Below are 20,832 nucleotides of genomic sequence, written 5' to 3' on the forward strand. Positions count from 1 at the left end.
TTGCATTATCGTTTAGAAAAATGACTCCTAGGATAGTTTGAAGATATGGCATGACCACTGGTTCAACAATTGATCCATTCTGTACTGCATGGGAACTTGGACATCAGATACCAAGATTCAGACATCAAACAGTTTCTACAGAAACCATCATAAGGTATTTGCATGACGTTATGCTATGAGCCAGGTATGTAACTGCAGATGTTCCACTGTCTTTTCCTCCAATTTCAAAGGCTGTCATAGTGCAGAGAAAAACAGCAGTGGAGACTGGAAAAAAGGTCTAACCTGTTCAGCAATGATTTTGTTTTGCACACGATTAAGCTGACGACCACGGGGTTAACACCATTCCTATTCCCAGGATTATGATGTGAAGTGGTATATTACAGAGTAGATGGACCCCTCTAGTCTTCAATTCTCAGCTCAGCGTTATACTGATTTGATCACGATACTAGTGCTGCAGCCATTTTTCCAAAATGTCCCAGGAGCTCATTTTCAACACAACAGCCCCAGGCCTCATGTTACCCATACTACTGTGAGCAGCCTGCATGGCTTAATTGTGGCCTACATCATCTCTGGATTTGTTTCCCATTGTGCACATCTAGGACGTCATTGGTCGACAGTGGTACAGTGAGCTGCCAACAGCTGATCTTGATGATTTGCGTGTCCAAATATAATTAACATGGCAGAACAGTCCTCAGACAACCATAAATATAACCTTACTTTATAGCAACCAAGACGTGTAAGTGCGTGTCTCACTGTGTGGCCCTCATAATCTATACTGAATAAATCAAGATGTTTTGAAAATGTTGTTTCAATTTCTTTTAACATTTGCATATTATTAACATGTCTAACAATCCTGTGATTTCTATAACACCATGACTATTCCTTCTTGGTGTTTTTGGTGTTGCAATTTCAATGTTGAGGATTGTGTATATATATATTTATATTGTATATAATCTGCATATATAGATTTCTAATTGAAAAACACTGCACATAGGAAAGCGGTTTTTCACATTTTCAAATTGTGATACTGATATATTAGTAACAAAATGAATACAGTATATCAAACACATATTAAGGTCTGTATTCTCCTCCTTGGTCCCAGCAACCTATTTTGCTTTATACTTCTTAAGGAGGTAAAGTGTAACTTTTGCTTTCTGAATATATACAGTATATGATACTATATGCTTTCCATTCTTGTTTTGAGAACTCTTGCTGGATATATGTTTTTCCTTTGCAGAGAATTATATTTAGAAAGCTGAGATATATTTCCATAACAATAGTCTCATTAGTTTTACAGCCTGCACAAATCAAGGTATTGTTCTTGTTATTGCTCGGTTATTCATAGTTTACATGTAATTAGACTTATCCGGCCATCTTGTGTTAACCAAGGCCAGAAAATTACATGTTTTTCGTACTTCAAACACATCTCATGGATATCGTTCAATAACCTTCAGTGCTCTTCAGAGTCTCCTGACTGAGGGCAGATCCTATTACAATAAGAAAGCTGTGAACTCATCGGTAGAATTGGCTTACACAGTCCGTTACCACTATTGGACAGCATGTATCAGACACTGGCTGTATGAATAAAGCCAGGTATATTTGACTTTGAAACTCTGTGGTGTGTTAAGGAAAAACATACTTTGAAGACTGCTTGGAACTGAGCCGCGCTGGAGACTAGTTGGGCAGGTGGGTCCTGAGCGGCTTCTACCTTCTCGATGACCTGGAGTGTCATATCTCTGTCTACATGCGCGTATAGCCCAAAAGCTGTCAATCCAGGGCAGTAGGCTGGGTGAGGCTGCCAGGGATTCGTCTTTTTGATTATTCTTAGTCTATTGGGTTTGTACTCAATGCAAGTCTAATGCGTGAGGTCGGAAACAGTGTAGTCGGACTCTGGCCGGGAGTATGTATATTGCATACTTGCGATCACATGACCGCCGGCTCCCGGCAACGGCATTGGAGAATCCTCACAGCGCACAGTGCATGCGCTATGAGCATTTAGAAGTCTGCAGTCACATAAAGTGACTGCAGACTTGTCGTTTTAGACCGGACAACCCCTTTAACAAAAAAATAAGAGCAAATCAGATAATGCACATTGAGTAAATCTTAAATATAGCTCTTGTGTCATGTTCCGGTCCCAAAGGCTCTGTGCTAGGCATAACCTAGGTTGGTATCATAAAACACAAACCTGGTCCTGCTGCACCTACTTCTAGGTAAGAGCCCAAATAGTGGGCTAGTACATTACATTTTGCAGATACTGATGACCGCTTGAATGTCATTTTAGGCTTGCAATATATGTATAAGTAGTACGTAGTTATAATGTAAACATCAATTATTTTATCTGTTAATTCTGTGAACACAAATTATACCTAGAAATGGCAGCATTATACAGATTTATCCTTGTGAGTGACTTTTTGTCATGCTATGAATAAAAGGAGCTATATCACAGCTGGGGACGGGACAATCAAACTCACATGGTTGCTTCCATTTTTGCAATGCCAGTTTTTATCCAGTCCTTAAGCTGTCACTTCATTCTTATGATCTATCTCCAATCTTAGCTTGTCTGCTCTCAACAGGTCTGCTGCCTGGCTGGTTTTGATAACATTTCTGTACTGTATAAAGGCCATCCATTAAGCCTCCCCTACTAGGGCAGAAGTAAAAGTTAATGCATCTCAAAGGGGGCTCTTGAGTTGAAAATCACTTTGAACACTGCCTAACCATGTAGAAATATGTCATAATTATAAACTAAACTTTTTGTTTTTCACCTTTTCTTGCTCACCTGAATTTCCAGGTTCATGGCACTCCCAGTTTGAGTCTGTCTCTGTCTGAATTTATCCCTGAACTGCATACTTTAGAATGCAATTAATTGGCAGCCCACAATGGTCAGCTGCCGACTTGGTACACCTCGTGTTCTAACCTGCCCAGTGCACAATTTCATCACATAGCTGTCTTCCCACTTGTCTTTGGCAGCTTAGCCCGCTTACTTGATGTAATGTCACTTATATGGACGGTATCAAGTGCAGTTGCTCTTGGTTTATACAGTATGCACATCAGCTGTGAACGCCAGTGTGAACAAGCAAAGGAAATTAATTTGTTGGATGTTTGTCATGAGATTGGGCACATTACTGAGGAAGGGAAAGAAGGATCATTTGAACACTATCGGGATTCATGATGACATTGATGATCCTGTACATTATAGTTTATGGACTAAAGTATTGGGAGTCCTACCCATCACACGCACAAGAACTTATTTAACATCCAATTCTAAATCCATGGGCATTAATGTGGAGTTGTCAGATATAACAACTTCCACTTATATCCGGGTAGACTTTACACAAGATTTTAGAGCATGTAATTTAATTAATTCGTGCAGAAATGCTGCAAAATATCTGCGACATCAAAAACTCATCAAACGTGTGTTGTGGGAACTTAGCCTTAGGCTGAAATCCACACATGGCATTCTCATTGGAAAAAAAAACCTGTTTTCTCATCAATGTGCTTTACATGTTTTTCATGTTTCCATTAGTGCGTGATTAATTTTTCTTATATGCAAGACAAACTGTTGGAGGTTTCCTATGCTTTCCCTGGCAAACAGTTGGTGAAAAACTTACAGCACATAAATGGCTTCTCGTGTTCTGTCCTCTTTTTTACAGACTCATTCACTGGACTGGATGAGTTTGGTCTGGAAGATGGACCAAAAAAGGATATTTCTACTTTATTTCATGTAGACCATCAGTGAAAAAACTTTATGTATTAATAGGCCCTTAGAGTGCGATTTGTCAGTGTTATGTGTCTATACGCCTTTATTCCAGGTTTACATAACCATCATCACTGAGTATAGTGAGTGCAGGTAGATGTTATAGTAAGTAGATTTGCCATTAGTTTTAGAAATTTGGCACTCAACCACCAGTAAAAAGATTGCTTGGTCCACATTCAGTATGGATACCATTGGCTGCACATAAATGGAGAGATTTGCTGTTGTCAACAATGATTTGTGTGGCTTGGAACCAGCCAATGTAAAAGCATTTTGCTTGTTCATCCACTGATTGGTGGCACGTTTGCACAGACCAATGATCATTCAGCTGATTATCGGTTCACATGAAGAGGCCTTTATTCTCAGCCATTGCAAAGAGCAGTCACTGGCACCCTGTGAGTCGTCATCATCTTGACCATGAAGAATGGTAATGACAATGTATTTGGTATTTTGCGGTCACTAGAGATTTAACCTCTGAGAGATGCCATGTGGGGTGTTTAGTTAGTGACTAGACAGTCAAGGTATTTTAATGCCATGACTTATAACTAGTGATGAGCGAGAATACTCGTTACTTGAGATTTCCCGAGCATGCTCCGGTGATCTCTGAGTATTTGGATGTGCTCGGAGATTTAGTTTCTGTCGCCGTAGCTGCATGATTTGCGGCTACTGGACAGCCTGAATACATTTGGGGGTTGCCTGTTTGTTAGGCAATCCTCACATGTATTCAGGCTGTCTAGCAGCCACAAATCATGCAGCTACGGCAACAGAAACTAAATCTTCGAGCACATCCAGATACTCAGAGATCACCCGAGCATGCTCGGGAAATCTCAAGTAACGAGTATTCTCGCTCATCACTACCTGTAACCTTTGTGGCTTGAATATAAAGCAGGTTGAAAATGATATTCCATTCTGTTGCAGTGAAATTTCTTCCTATGCCAACCATCTTCGACTATATTCACATGTTCAATAATCATCCATTAGAATGGATCCAGCAGCAATCAGTTGGCAAAAACATTGTGCATGCAGAACTTTTTTGTCCATTCTTATAAAACTGATTTCAGCTGGATCCGTTTTTTTAACATAGAAATCTATGGAAAATGGATCCTTTAATTAGCCATCAGTTTTTCTTTCATTTGAAAAGGATCCCCGTTTTTTGCTTACGGCATCAGTTTCTAATGGAAGATAATGGATGGCTAATTAACGGATCAGTTTTCTATAGACTTCAGTGTTGAAAAACGGATCCAGCTGAAATCAGTTTTATAAAAACGAACAAAAACGTTCTGTCTAGTTTCTGAACACCTTTTTTGCCAATGTATTGCTGCTGGATCTGTTTTAATGGATGACTACTGCATATGTGAACTTAGCTTTACCCAAAAACTGGCAATCGTAAGAGCTGATTTTCTGGTGAGTTGCTCATTTATGCTGTTTGGGATGAGAACATAAAATGTCATAAGCCTTACTCTGCTATTTTTTCAGGACGTTGTAACAGAATAGTGACTCCATTGTTATCAATGAAGACGTTGTGCTTTCTTCTATGTAAAGGATCTGTATTCCATGAGAATTTCTTGTCTTTGTTTCTAGAATGGAAACAAGAAACGGAATTCAATATGCAGGTGTGAATTAAGCCAACTGGTAAATTCAAGCCCATAATCCCCAATTTTTGTTTAAATGAAAATAACAAGGAAACCTAAAAATTTTGTGAACTCCCATCTGAAGTTCAAAGTTGCTATGCTTCCATATATTTTTCAAGACTCTATAAGCCGTCTTTATTTTCTGACATCTCTAACATTTACATTTCAAATACATCAAACAGATGACGTTATCAATGTTTAGTCAAATACCAGGTAGAATCAAAAGCAAAGCAGCTTTATTTAAAACATGACATAGCAAAAAAAAAAAGTCAAAAAGGCAGCATCAAAAATGTGATAAAAATTGCTTGTAAAAAAACGCACTCAGAGAAGCAATGAATAAAACACGCAAGTAACCTTATAGTTGCAGAAATGCTGCACAAAATTTTCAACGTCAAATACTCATTGTGGGAACGTAGCCTTAGATACAAGAACCAATATATAGAACAAACACAATACTGCAGCTTTTAATCCTATGCAATTTATAAATTCCCTCTAAGCAATGATAACGGGTAAAATCTGATCACTTCCAACTGACTATAGTCCAAGGCAAAAATTTACATTCAATACTATGATTATTATAGATGAAAGAATGTTTGTTTTCAAATTGGAAATTGAGGTCTTCTCATCTCCATCTCTAGCTCCTTTCTGTCATGATCCAGTCCAGAGTTTGTTTTCTGCTGTCTTCTCTTTGGACTGGTCATGTGGAGGTTAATCCCCTCTGCCTCATTTTGGAGCTGGTGGGGCTATTTAAGTCCTCTGCAGCCTGCGGGCCAGTCTCAGCTATAGTTCATGCTTCCTGGCTCGAACCTCTGACCCTATACTGGTTATCCTTCTGCCTCTGACTTCCCGACTTGTGTATGACTTGACCTGATCTCTGAACTCTGCCTCTTGTCTTCGGTCTCTGATAACTCGCTCTCTGACTGGTTTTGACCCCGGCTTGTACCCTGACAATGGCTTACGTCTTACGTTTCTGATACCTCGTTCCTGGTAGGTCCTGATCTCTTGCTCGTCCCTGACTACGCACTTGCTTTCTCCCTTTGTACTTCTGCTCCTGACAGTTGCTGACTTCGGCTAGTCTGACTACTCTTTCATCACCTGTACCACCTGTGCTGTGGCTCTGTATAACTACGCTGTGTGTGTGCAGCCTCTTTTCCTCACCATCACCCCCTGGGGGTGGTTGCGCTGTATCCCACTGCAGTAGCACGTTACACGTTCAGCAGGTTTCGTTACCTTTCAGATTTATATTTGGTTACTTTAAAGGGAACCAGTCAGTTGATTCAAGCTGCTATATCATCACCATCTTAAATCAGTCACTCCATTATTGCTGCCTTGTATGTTTCACTTGGCTTTATAAAGGTCTCTCCCGATGCATACACATAGAGAGCGACCTGTCAATCAAGGGAAGCGGGTGGGGAGAAACCACCAGAAATCTATCTGTATGTTGGACCTGTCTTCCTAGTTTCTTCATACCGATGTCTTAAACTAGGTTATTCATTTCACAGTGAAGCATACATTAGAACAGTAACAGAGCAGGTTCGTGATACTTGCGGCTCATTGTTCGGGCAGGAAGCTGATATGTTTCCTTTAAGAATAATGATGCTAACAAATATAATCTCTGATATGCATAAAAGGCAACAGTTATCTCAGTCTATAGTAATGTTATGTTTGTATGTAACAACCAGTTTTCATACTCGTAGTCAGAAAGTGGCATAGCCAGCAAATGTATCTTTTCTTTGAAATTTTTATAAATATGTCCCTTTTTTAATACATCGCCAGCTGGATGTCTAAAAAAACAGGGCAAACATAATAACAGCAACGCAATCAATCAGCTATTCTTTCCTACAGCAACATCTGTTTCAGGGAACAGAGGAATGAATATTCAATGTACAGATATGGAAAATACAAAAATTGAATATGTTTTTCTTTTTTCGTCTCTCTTATCAGGGCGTAAATGGAAGAGATGCTCCTTTAAAAGAGATAACAGTGAATAATGATCGTCGATTTGTAGCCATATTTAATGTGGTGAACACAACAAAGAGAGATGCTGGCAATTATCGCTGTATGATTCGCACTGAAGGAGGAGTTGGAGTTTCGAACTATGCTGAATTGGTTGTTAAAGGTACTCTACAATGTAATCTGTGCATAGTTAGCTCTTTGTATTTGTGTCAGGGTTATCGTGCTTGCTCTTTGAAACGTTTACCTTGGAGAAGATGTGAATAAAGTGACTGAGATTTCCTTATGGGAATTTCAAAGTAATTTTTACCAAGCATTTTCTAGAAACAAATTATTATTAGATGCCTGTACTCAGATATTTTCCTGCCATGGCAAATGTATATACATCCACACATAGAAATATCTAAATACACATATAAAAATTCTCTCTCTCGCTCTCTGTATGTATGTATATGTGTGTGTGTATATATATATATATATATATATATATATTTATAGTGAAAAATGGAAAATACAGTATGTTAATATACTCACCTACCATCTATTTCTCAAGGCTTCAGCACCCTTCTGCTCCTCTTCTCAGTGAAGTCACCACAGTTCAGACTGTCCTGATCACTCTATTCTCACTCTATGCTCTGCTTGTGATCCAGAAGTGTCTTCTATAGTGTAAGCCTATAGGACCTAGTACTGACGCTGCATAGGCTTAAATTGTAAAAGACACTTCTGGGTCATGCAGTGCGCAGTATGACCCGGAGACTCTGCAGAGTGGTGATGCCACTCAGAAGAGGAGCAGAACGGCGCTGGAATCTGAAGACAGTGGCGGTAGGTGAGTATATTAATGTACACGCACTACACACCATACATACCACAGTGTTAATGAAAAAAATATTTGTGCGATTGCTTCTTTAATCACACGAATGATGTCCCTTTTATGTCTTTCTCATCAATAATTAATGCTAATATAGTCCTGTTATGATTATAAATGAATCAGGACCCGTAGAAACGCATTGTGTGCACGAAACGGCCGTCGTCCGTCACTTTTCCACTTTATGTTCACCTGCACTATTTGAAATCCAATAAAGGACATTTAAGGATGGTGAGTGCCATTTGCCACGTTTTTTCTCATGAGGATTATGGACATTTGCTTTGGCGATATCTGTGGCTAGGCATCCGTAGGTCCTGATCCAGTAATACACTGATAGTCCTGCAATACAGCAGCAGTGCTGGTCCTTTGCTTGCACTTATAAATGAATCAGATTGGGCTGTAAACCTCTTTCACAACCCCCCTTCAGCCCGCAGCCTATTTATCAGCCTGCACTGGTGTCTTGTCCAGGTGTGGTGTTGTTACTGGGCAATTTAGGCCTGCCCCATACAATACTACTGAATAGAAAAGCATTGCAGACAGATACGATGCAAATGTGTGTCTAGCCAAAGCCAGAGGTTTGATGGCCTCCTGCTCCACCATTGCATTCATCAACCTTGCTACAGTGAGTGGTGCTTGTCCAGGGATCTAAGGCACCAGACAAAAACCTATGAGCTTGTGATGGGGATGCCCAGTGCTTCCAGTATTACTGATAGTCAATAACACTGCAATTGAAGAATGCTTGAAGTGACTTGAAAAATTGACATACCGACGTATCTGTATTTGTGGAATGCAGTTTTAATCGAATCATCCATAATAAGTATGTCACAATTGGTAAGAAGCTCCATGGGTGGGTCCCATTGAATAACAATATCAATAATATTATTTAATTATATATACGGTTTATATACATCTATAAAGACAGGGAGATATTTTATTTATTTTTAAGACTATAATCTACAATCAGAAAATGAAAAATTAGAAAGAAAATGTTCAGAATCTTACTTAAATGAATAAAGTATAAAAATATAGATATTACAATGCAGAAATGTAGAGAAATATTTATGCAAATGTCTCGCATTTTATAAAGAAGTGAGTTCCATAAGAAAGCAGCTGCGGAGAGGAGTCTCCTAAGACACTTGTGGGGCGTCTTTGATGAACAGTACTGTGTAAATGTTTTCTTAGCCAAACATGAACTCCTGCAAACAAGTTGTTAACTAAAGTATTTTTTATTGTTAGTTAAAATGGTTTTATATTTGTTCTACAAATGATCTAAGGAAAAATTTGACTGATGATAATTTACCTCATCGGCTGGAACAGTTGTGTTTTATTATTTCATGTATTTTTCGTCACCATAGTTGGGAGCATTCAAAGGGTTTTTAACCCCTTAACGATGACTGATACGCATTAAAACGGCATCCGCTAAGGGTACTTATTCCCTCATTATCGTTTTAAAACGGCGAATCAGGATTAAGGCCGTAGTGTCCACCAGAGTCGGAAAATCTCTGGGGTCTAGGACGTCATGTCGAAGAAATGTTACCACTATAATGAAGTACAATATGTCACGAAAAAACATTCTCAGAATCAGTGGGATACGTTGAAGCTTTTCAGACTAATAACCCCATAAAGTGAAAGTGGTCATTAAGGTCAAAATTTGCTCAGTCCTTAATGGGTTAAATAAGCAGAAAGCAGAGGATATGATAAAGTGTAAAATAACTTTTACTTACCAGGTAAATTCCCTGCAGCTCTGATGCCCCTGCTGGTGGTCTTTGTTAGCTGACCAACAATGATGACTTTTTGACTGCCCACATTTTCACCTGATTTAAGAATTTTGTGCCAATCGCTCTCCATCACCATTTACGCAGTAATACCTGGAGTTGCGGAGCATTTACTTGATGAGTTTAAGTTATTTTATTATTTTACTATGTCACCGGCTTTTTGGCGATTTTTCTTTTTAAACTTTAGAGACGAGGAAGAGTCATTTTATTAGTAGACTCAGTGTCATAAAACTGAAAGTTTAGCGCTTTTTTTTTTAAACATGGATAATGACATTGAAGATTAGAAAACATATATATATATATGTTTTAATTCAAGTATTATAATTGATAAAATATTGAATTTCCCCATAAAGTACTAAGGCATAAAGTGTCCCTGGAAATGTATTTAAAAACAACCTGAGACTGCAATGAAAGTTTTAAATAAATAAATAAATTAATAATATAATTATTATTATGGTAGGGGTACGTTTATAGTAACTAGAGATGAGCGAACCTGAACGTCAAAGTGTCCTTGGTTCCGGTGCTGAACTTCGAACAAGGACTTCTCTCAGTGCTAGCAGGGATCTCACCGAGGTCACGGCACTTCATCCCATCTGGGAACGCAGCCTCAGTGACCAGAGGTAACCTCAATGACACCACTGCTGGTCATTGACACTGCATATAATAGATGTGCCTTTTCTGGGCAGCTGTGGGCTGCTATTTTTAGGCGGGGGGGCCAGTATCCATGGCTCCTTACCAGCCTGAGAATACCAGCCCCCAGCTGTCTGTTTTAGCAAGGCTGGATGTCAAAAATGGGGGGACCCCACGCCGTTTTTTTTAAAATTATTTATTTACAGAGCAGGAGCCGGCTAATGAATACACCCATCAGCCGCTCCTGCTCTTGCTGTTATTAGCAGCAGCAGGTGTCGTATGATGGGAGCTGTAGTCCCATCCACTGACAACAGTGACAGGAAGCAAAGTTTATACCTCTGGTCACAGCTGAGCGCTCACGCTGTCTTTTGACAGCGTGGCAACAGCGGCTCTGACCGATCAGAAGTGGTGTTTGTCACGCTGTCATGCACATGACAGCGTGGCAAACAATGGATTTTCGGACCCTCCATTCAAGTGAATGCAGTCTTGGTTTGGGACCAGGTGCTGTTCAGGTACCCAAACCCGAACTTTTTGTAACTCTTCTGCCGAACCCGCCGGACTCGATCCTCCAGGAGTCCGCCCATCTCTAGTAGTGAATGCATATACAGCAATTTGCTCAATTAGAAGAATTAACCCCTTTCCTTCATTGGACGTAATATTCCGTCCATGTCCCTGGGCCCTAATTACCATGGACGGAATATTACGTCATAGCTATAAGCGGCGCCCACGTGGTGAGCGCCGCTTATCGCGGCCTGGTGTCAGCTAATTATCATAGCTGACACCCGGCACAATGTGTCAGGGGCGGTCACGGACTGCCCCCCCCCGACACGTTAACCCCTTGTACACCACGATCAAATACGATCGCGGTGTACCGGGGGTTAAAGGGAAGCATCGGCAGGGAAGGGGCTCCCTCCGTGCTTCCCTGAGCCCCCCACAGCAGCGCAATGTGCAGCGCTGCTGCTGGAGTCTCCTTTCCTGCAGGTCCCCGGATCCAATATGGCGGCGGGGACCTCCGGGGGCCTGCAGGAAGCTGGCTTCCTCAGTGCCTGCAAAGCGCAGGCAAGGAGGAAACCTGCACACTGCCTGTGACAGATTGCTGATCTGTCACAGCGATCTGTCACAGGACAATTATGTCCCCTCTGGGACACTGTAATAAAGTAAAAAAAAAAAAGGGGTAAAATTAATTTAAAAAAAATCGCTAAATAAATTAAAAAAAAAAATATTCCCCAATAAATTCATTTTTTGGAAATAAAAAAAAACAATAAAAGTACACATATTAGGTATCGCCGCGTCCGTAATGACCCGCCCTACAAAGCTGTCCCATTAGTTAACCCCTTAAGCGAACCCCTTAAAAAATAAAAATAAAAAATGAAGCAAAAAATAATGATTTATTATCATACCGCCGAACAAAAAGTGCAATAACGCGCGATCAAAAAGACGCATATAAATATACATGGTACCGCTGAAAACGTCATTTCATTGCATAAAAGCGCCAAAACATAAAAAAAGACATAAATGGGGTATTGCTGTAACCGTACTGACCCGAAGAAGAAAACCGCTTTATCAATTTTATCGCACGCGGAACGGCGTAAACGCACCACCCAAAAGAAATTCATGAAACGCTGGTTTTTGTAAATTCTGCGTCCCAAAAAACAAAATAAAAAGCCATCAAAAAATGTCACGTGCCCGAAAATGGTACCAATAAAAACGTCAACTCGTCCCGCAAAAAATAAGACCTCAAATGACTCGGTGGGTCAAAATATGGACAAATTATAGCTCTCAATATGTGGTGATACAAAAACAATTTTTACAATAAAAAGCGTCTTTTAGCGTGTGACAGCTGCCAAACATAAATACCGCCATAAATAGTAAATCAAACCCACCGTTATCACCCCCTTAGTTAGGGAAAAATAATAAAATTAAAAAAATGTATTTATTTCCATTTTCCCATTAGGATTAGGGCTAGGGCTAAGGTTAGGGCTAGGGTTAGGGTTAGGGGTGTGTTGGGGTTAGGGTTGGAGTTAGAATTGGGGGTTTCCACTATTTGCGCACATCAGGTGCTCTCCAAACGCAACATGGCGTCTGATCTCAATTCCAGCCAGTTCTGCGTTGAAAAAGTCAAATGGTGGTCCTTCCCTTCCAAGCTCTGCCATGCGCCCAAACAGTGTTTTACTCCCACATATGGGGTATCAGCCTACTCAGGACAATTTGCAAAACAACTTTTGGGGTCCAATTTCTCCTGTTGCCCTTAGGAAAATAAAAAATTGGGGGCAAAAATATCATTTTTGTGGAAAAAAAATTGTTTTTTTATTTTCACGCCTGGGCGTTATAAACTTCTGTGAAGCCCTTGGGGGTTCAAAGTGCTCACCACACATCTAGATAAGATCCTTGGGGGGTCTAGTTTCCAAAATGGTGTCATTTGTGGGGGGATTCCACTGTTTTGGTACATCAGGGGCTTTCCAAACGCGACATGGTGTCCGATCTCAATTCCAGCCAAAATCGTCAAATGGCGCTGCTTCCCTTCCGGGCTCTGTCATGCGCCCAAATAGTGGTCTACCCCCACATATGGGGTATCAGCGTACTCAGGACAAATTGCACAATAACTTTTAGGGTCCTGTTACCCTTGGGAAAATAAAAATTGGGGGTGAAAAGATCATTTTGTGGAAAAAATATGATTTTTTAATTGTACCGCTGTACGTTATAAACTTCTGTAAAGCCCTTGTGGGTTCAAAGTTCTCACAACATATCTAGATAAGTTCCTTGGGGGGTCTAGTTTCCAAAATGGGGTCACTTGTGGGGAGTTTCCATTGTTTAGGTACATCAGGGGCTCTCCAAACGTGACATGGCGTCCGATCTGAATTCCAGCCAATTTTGCATTGTAAAAGTCAAACGACGCTCCTTCCCTTCTGAGCTCTGCCATGCGCCGAAACAGTGGTTCCCCCCCACATATCAGGTATCAGCGTACTTAGGACAAATTGCACAATAATTTTTGCAGTCCAATTTCTCCTGTTACCCTTGGTAAAATAAAAAAAATTGAACCTGAAATATTTTTTTTGTGAAAAAAAGTTAAATGTTCATTTTTTTTTTAAGTATTCAAAAAATTCCTGTTAAGCACTTGAAGGGTTAATAAACTCGTTGAATGTGGTTTTGAGCACCTTAAGGGGTGCAGTTTTTAGAATGGTGTCACTTTTGGGTATTTTCTATTATATAGACCCCTCAAAGTGGCTTCAAATGTGATGTGGTCCGTAAAAATAAAATGGTGTTGCAAAAATGAGAAATCGCTGGTCAACTTTTAACCCTTATAACTTCCTAACAAAAAAAAATTTTGGTTCCAAAATTGTGCTGATGTAAAGTAAATATGTGGGAAATGTTACTTATTAAGTTTTTTGTGTGTCATATCTCTGTGATTTAAGGGCATAAAAATTCAAATGTGGAAAATTGCAAAATTTTCAAAATTTTCGCCAAATTTCCATTTTTTTCACAAATAAACGCAAGTTATATGAATGAAATTTTACCACTAACATGAAGTACAATATGTCACGAGAAAACAATGTCAGAATCACTGGGATCCATGGAAGCGTTCCAGAGTTATGGCCTCATAAAAGGACAGTGGTCAGAATTGTAAAAATTGGCCCGGGAGTTAACGTGCAAACCACCCTTGGTAGTGAAGGGGTTAAACTCTTATCTGAGGAGAACTGTCATAATGATAGGTTGTCTTTTGGATTCCTATAGTTCTACAAATCTAGTTGCCCTATAGTCAGCCGATGTCTAGTGGGCTAAATAAAAAAGGAATATCTGATCTTATTGAAAGAGAAACTGCAGGTGAAAAACAAATTAATTATCCAGAGCTGTTTATTTCCTTGCTTTTATTCACTAAACTAAAAACTAATAAAAAAAAAAAGAATTAAGACTTCATTAAAAATATTTACAATGCTATTACTTTCTAATAAACCTTACAGTATCGGTGCTAGTAGGAAAAAAATGTGTTTTTTTGTCTTGAGGATCGTGGAAAGGTTATTAGGAAATTTTATTGCTTACTTTGCGTATAAACCAATCCAAAATGAGAAATAAATCTAGACCACATTGTGGAAGTTCAGGATTTGCGGTTAATTTGGAAAAGCTCATCCGGAGATTCAGTCACTGAGCAGGTAACATCCTCAGGGTGCTCTGCACTGTGGTCCGCAGCTCTTAACATGTCCATATAAATGTATTGGACAAATATTGCACCTGCCAAAGGAATGTAAGATACATCAGCCCCTATTACAGACGTGTCTTGCAGGCGATGCTCAGTATACTCTGTGCAAGGATGCAATAAACACTTCATTCATTGCCGGCAGGTACTGCAAAAAGTAAATACAATATATAGTGGTGTATAATTGTGGTGGAATGCTGCTGTGTAACTGTACTTGGTCATGAATAAGAGTTGTCAGCTTACTTCACATGGACTCTGTTGATCCTATCGAGAGTCAGATTAAAGGGGTTGTCCAGGCTTTTCACATAATCTCAGTACATATCTGGGCTGCAGAATGGTGGCAATAAGTAATTTACCTTCTGTCACCAGTTTGCAGGGTTTTCTAGATATCATTCTCTTGCTTCTGATCAGAACGTCCAAAGGGGGGGGTGTCTTCTGGCATTGAAATGAGAAATGGTCGTTTCCTCCTACTCTACTGGCCCAGAATACAGGACGATTTTCCCTCCTCACTACAGTTTCACTTTCTATAGATCACTGTTCGGTGTGTGTCTGGTGGAGGAGCAGCTAGGTGGTTCTGCTCTCTGCACTGAGGCTGCTAGAGGGGGAGGATTTGTTACTGTGTGAGGAGGGCTTGTTCATGTGGATGGGGAGGGCCTGTTGCTATGGACGGTGGGGTTGTTGCTATAGAGGGCAGGTTTTTAGTAGAGTAGGAGGAAATGACCAGTTCTCATTTCAATGCCAGAACACCCCCCCTTGGACGTTCTGCTCAGAAGCAAGAGAGTGATATCTAGAAAACCCTGCAAACTGGTGACAGAAGGTAAATTACTTATTGTCACCATTCTGCAGCCCAGATATGTACTGAGATTATGTGAAAAGCCCGGACAACCCCTTTAAGGCCACGTTCACACTTTCAGTATTTGGTGAGGTTTTTTTTTTACCTCAGTGTAAGCCAAAACCAGGAGTGGGTGACAGAATGCAGAAGTGGTGACATGTTTCTCTTATGCTTTTCCTATGACTGTTTCACTCCTAGTTTTGACTTATAAATACTGAGGTAAAAAAATGACCAAATACTGAACAATGTGAACATGGCCTTAGACTGGGGCTATGAGGCAACTTTGGTCACCTACAGGTTGTATGACCAAAGTTATGTGTCGCTGCTACATCGTAGAGCAGTACAAGTGAATCGGGTGCAGTCTGACTCCTCAGGTACTGCAAGTGTGCCAAGCAAGTCGAAAAAAATCATACCTGATTGAATTTGCCTTTCATGTTGCAGTATTTTCGATGTCGCAATTCACTTGTGCTGTACTACAATGTAGTAGCAACACACAGCAAGCTTTGGCCACGTAATATGTCATAGTCAAGTTGCATTATAGCCCCATCCGTAATACAGCATCCCATTTAAAGGGGTAGTCCAGTACTGTTTTATTTTTCTTGGGCCTAAAAACTAACAGGCAGTTAGTGGCTAACAAAGACAACTACCTAGCGTAAGAGAAGCTGCTGCCCTCTCGACGCAACATGAGCGCAAGCCAATGAAATGCTTGCGGAAGCTGTCTGTTATTTCTCTGGCCAGGCACAACAGGGAGGTAGTTAGCAACTACCTACCTGTTAGTTCTTAGACCTGTAATAAAAAATTAAATAGTCTTGGCTAACCCCTTTAATCTGAAGTGATAACTTTTACATGTAGTACAGTTCCCATTCTTTGAGTACGTCCACAGGTAACAGACTTGCTGCAGAAATTTTTATTAAAAAATCCCCAAAAATCTGGAGGCAAATTTGTGTTTCAGAAGCCCACCAAATCTTGCATGCCAGTGTTTACGTGACCTGTAATTGATTGAGGCCAATATACAGAGACTGCAAAGGGGGTCTGGCGTTTTTTTTATATTACAATTATCGGCACCTTTGTATTTTACTCTGTATCTTCAGGTAATCTGCTGCAAAATCTGCTACATTTTTTTTTCTGAAAACGTTAACTTTTTTTATTGTACTAAATAAGGCAATTCTGCAATAAATCCATAGCTGAAATGAAATTTTCTCAATTCTTATCCATTTCTTTGCTACTGTGTTTTGCTTTAGATTTTCTTTGCAAAATCTGGATGCAAAAATGCAACAGTTCCCTTATACGTGGGCGTATCTTCTGTTTTGTATCAGTAACCCAGTATACTGAAATTCAGCTGTGTAGAAAGTTGTTAATTTTCTTGATCAGGAATTCACTGCTTCCCAGCCTCTCAGTCTCCTACTTGCTAGGTGTTGCGTTCCTGCTTGATTGATCATTCCGGACAGCGGTATTGTTGACATCTTTACCTGTATGGTATCAAAAGAGCCCAGAGACATTGAAACTAGCCGTATCAGGAGCCAACAGTGCACTCCAGATTTATTGGCCAGCTATGGAGCAACGCATACAAGCTCTATCGAAAAGTGCATGTAAGCATTGTGCTTGTTTGCTCTTGCTTGAGATTTGTTAGTCATTGACATAACAGGTCATTCAGGCAATAGGTATCTATTATCATGTAAATGTTGGAAGATCATGTGCAGGAAAGTAGGGAATGCCTTTATTTTAAAATATTTGGGTGTCCAAAAATGAAATGATCACTTTGATTTGTCCAATTATTGTGTAGGGTACCTGCATTTAAAACAATCCCAGATCTTATCCACCTCATTCTGGCCCTCTCGTTTCACATGTTGAAAGTCCAGTGACTTAAACTGAGAGGTTTCCCTTCCTCTGTATGATGAATCTACAGTAAATCGTTTCCTTTCCTTGTATTTTTATACTTTAAGATTATTTTGTCCCCTATTAAATATCTGTCAGTTTTTAGTGACTGCTGAACAATGAGCTATGAACTGTCAAAATTATCAGATGTTGAAAGTCAAGATTTGGCTAATCTCTCTAAAAAGAAAAAAAAGCGAAAAGTTATTTATGTTCGGCTCTCCTCACGTTCTGTTATCGCTTCCTTGTGAAGATGGAAATCTCAGATAATGATGCCCAAGGCTGGATTGTTCTAATACCCACACCGACTCTTTACCCTAGCTGTTATTAAAATACATAGGAACAAAAGGCAGGCAGCAGGGCAGAATTGATTTAATGCGTTTGGAGAAGCATATTAGTCTTCTACATATGGTTCACTGGCTAAACTTTTCTAATATTGGCATGGTCACCGGGGCATTATCACCCAGACAAAGAGCACTCTAATGGCGCTTTCTGAGCAGACATCTGATTATTGCAGGGCTCACCCTACTTATTGAGTTCAGGCAAGGAAAAGCTAGGTGTCTGTCGGCTTTTAGAAGTTGGTTTTCAGCATTTAACAGAGGGCATGTAGGGGAAGCCATCTGTAGCACCGCTGACCCACTTCTATTCACAGCTCAGCTTCTTCTGCCAGAACTTAACTTTGTTGCTTCTAAGAAGAAAAACCCCACATTCATTCTGCAGCTTAGTCATTTTCATTTCGAGTCTGCAGGAGGATTCAAGATAATATCAGAAAACGACTTTTTTTTTTCCTCCTATAAGGAGCCGAGGCATTTATTGAAACATTGGCTTCTTATATGTTCTTTGAAATAGTAAGATCTGCAGTATTCTTTGTATTCTCGAAAGAAAGCGACTAAATGTATTCTTTGTATTTGTTGGAGAACTGGCTAAGCTCTATTTAGCGATAAAATGTTTTACTTATCACAAACATGAAAAATATTATGACATTAAAAGATAAAGCTTCGGCTAGGACTGTGTTCTGTCTAATATCTGCAGTTCCCCAGAAGTATTAGTGAAATGTCAGTTAAATTGTCCTCTAAAAATATTAAAGGACGGACGGTCTAAGAGAAGTGTGGAGGGCAGGAGCGCTGCTGCCGGTGGGCTTTATAACCGACAATCCAATATATTCTTCCTAACGTTAATGTTTCCATTTATGTTATATATGATAACATTTTCATAAACTGCTAGCATGCAGATAATAAGATCCTGATTGATGCTTTTATTAATTTGTACTATAGTGTTTAATGTGGATTCACTATGGATTCTGACATTCATGTCTTTAAGATTTAGCTATGATGATATTTAGCAGAATGTTGCCCGACTCTCAGTTAATGAACTAATCTGGTTTTCTAAGAGTGGTGTTAAGAGAGAGGAGATATTGTAGAGGACAATGAGGGTATAATTTTTCTAATAAATGATAGATTGCCACGATTTAAAAAAAAAGAAAAAAATATATAATGTGACTGCAGCTCTGGGTGTAACTGGAGTACAATACATTAGGTAGCAGTAGAACAATGACTGCAGCTCTGGGTGTAACTTGCGTACAATACATTAGGTAAGAGCAGAAAAGTGACTGCAGCTCTGGGTGTAACTGGACTACAATACATTAGGTAAGATCTTAATAGTGACTGCAGCTCTGGGTGTAACTGGACTACAATACATTAGGGAAAAGTAGAACAGTGACAGCAGCTCTGGGTGTAACTGGAGTACACTACATTAGGTAACAGCAGAACAGTGACTGCAGCTCTGGGTGTAACAGGAGTACATTAGGTAACAGCAGAACAGTGACTGCAGCTCTTGGTGTAACTGGAGTACAATACATTAGGTAACAGCAGAACAGACTGCAGCTCTGGGTGTAACAGGAGTACATTAGGTAACAGCAGAACAGTGACTGCAGATCTGGGTGTAACTGGAGTACAATACATTAGGCAACAGCAGAACAGTGACTGCAGATCTGGGTGTAACTGGAGTACAATACATTAGGTAACAGCCGAACAGTGACTACAGCTCTGGGTGTAACTTGAGTACAATACATTTTGGTAAGATCTGAACAGTGATTGCAGCTCTGGCTGTAACAGGAGTATAATACATTAGGTAAGAGCAGAATGGTGACTGCAGCTCTGGGTGTAACTGGACTACAATACATTAGGTAACAGCAGAATAGTGACTACAGCTCTGGGAGTAACTGGAGTACAATACATTAGATAACAGCAGAACAGTGACAGCAGCTCTGTGTGTAACTGGAGTACAATATATTAGGTAACAGCAGAACAGTGACTGCAGCTCTGGCTGTAACTGGAGTACAATACATTAGGTAATAGCAGAACAGTGACAGCAGCTCCGGGTGTAACAGGAGTATGATACACTAGATGGTGGCCCGATTCTATCGCATCGGGTATCTTAGAGTCTCTGTTAAAGTAAAAAATAGTTATATACTCACCTTCCAGATGGCCCCCGGATTCTTTCTCTCCTCTCACCATGCGCCCGGCATCTTCCGGCACCAGTAATGCATAGCGAGAAGGGCTGAAGATGACGTCACTCTCGCGAGAGCACAACGTCATCAGCGGTGTTTCATGCAAAGCATTACTGGAACCGGAAGATGCCGGGAGCATGGTGAGAGGAGAGAGAGAGTCTGGGGGCCGTCGGAAGGTGAGTACATCACTATTTTTTATTTTAACAGAGACGCTAGAATACCCGATGCGATAGAATCGGGCCACCATCTAGTTGTATTATATTTTGTTACATATTAAATTATATTAAAAGTCACATTGATAATTAGTCATTATGTAGCGTGCTTTATTCTTTTTCTCTCATTTTAGATTGTTTTTATTGCTTATGAATAAGAGCGCACAGCTATTAATTAAAATTGTGGAAGCAGTAAGTATATGACTCACATCAGCTTTTTTATTTTAATTAGTAATATCATTAAGACTGGTGTATTGTATGCCAGTGCTGGAGGAAGATGCCTCAAATTCAGAGGCGTTTTGTTTCCTTCTTTCAATAATTTAGCACATTTTTCAACTGTTGTGCCCCACTGTCAGTAATCCAAGACAGGCAGGTACATTACTGTCATAACTTACATCACTATTGTGCCACAAATTATCATGAATTTTGTTGGATATGTGTGACCACTTCTGACAAGAGATACACCCACTTTTCAATAACTTGTCGGAACTTTGAGACTGGTGTAAAATTGCTAAAAGTCACAATTTTTTTGCACATCTTTCAATTACAAAATTTTACAGCGCAGTAAACAGTTTTATTCCAGAATTCTAGCAAAAACTGCTTGATAAAT

The 20,832-nt window shown here is 39.9% G+C and overlaps 1 protein-coding gene across 5 annotated transcripts in view; it reads left to right on the top strand.

Annotated features, from left to right (window-relative positions):
* Window positions 1-20,832, top strand: part of PTPRM (protein tyrosine phosphatase receptor type M) — a 929,698-nt gene that overhangs the window by 355,756 nt on the left and 553,110 nt on the right. For all 5 annotated transcript variants that reach the window (XM_073550942.1, XM_073550938.1, XM_073550940.1 and 2 more), the window contains exon 6: window positions 7,327-7,501. In XM_073550942.1, the coding sequence (XP_073407043.1) occupies window positions 7,327-7,501 (175 nt within the window). The remainder of the gene's footprint in view (window positions 1-7,326; window positions 7,502-20,832) is intronic.

Source organism: Dendrobates tinctorius, unplaced genomic scaffold (genome assembly GCF_039654945.1).
Source record: "Dendrobates tinctorius isolate UK_male_01 unplaced genomic scaffold, ASM3965494v1 ptg000171l, whole genome shotgun sequence".
Classification (NCBI taxonomy): Eukaryota; Metazoa; Chordata; class Amphibia; order Anura; family Dendrobatidae; genus Dendrobates; species Dendrobates tinctorius.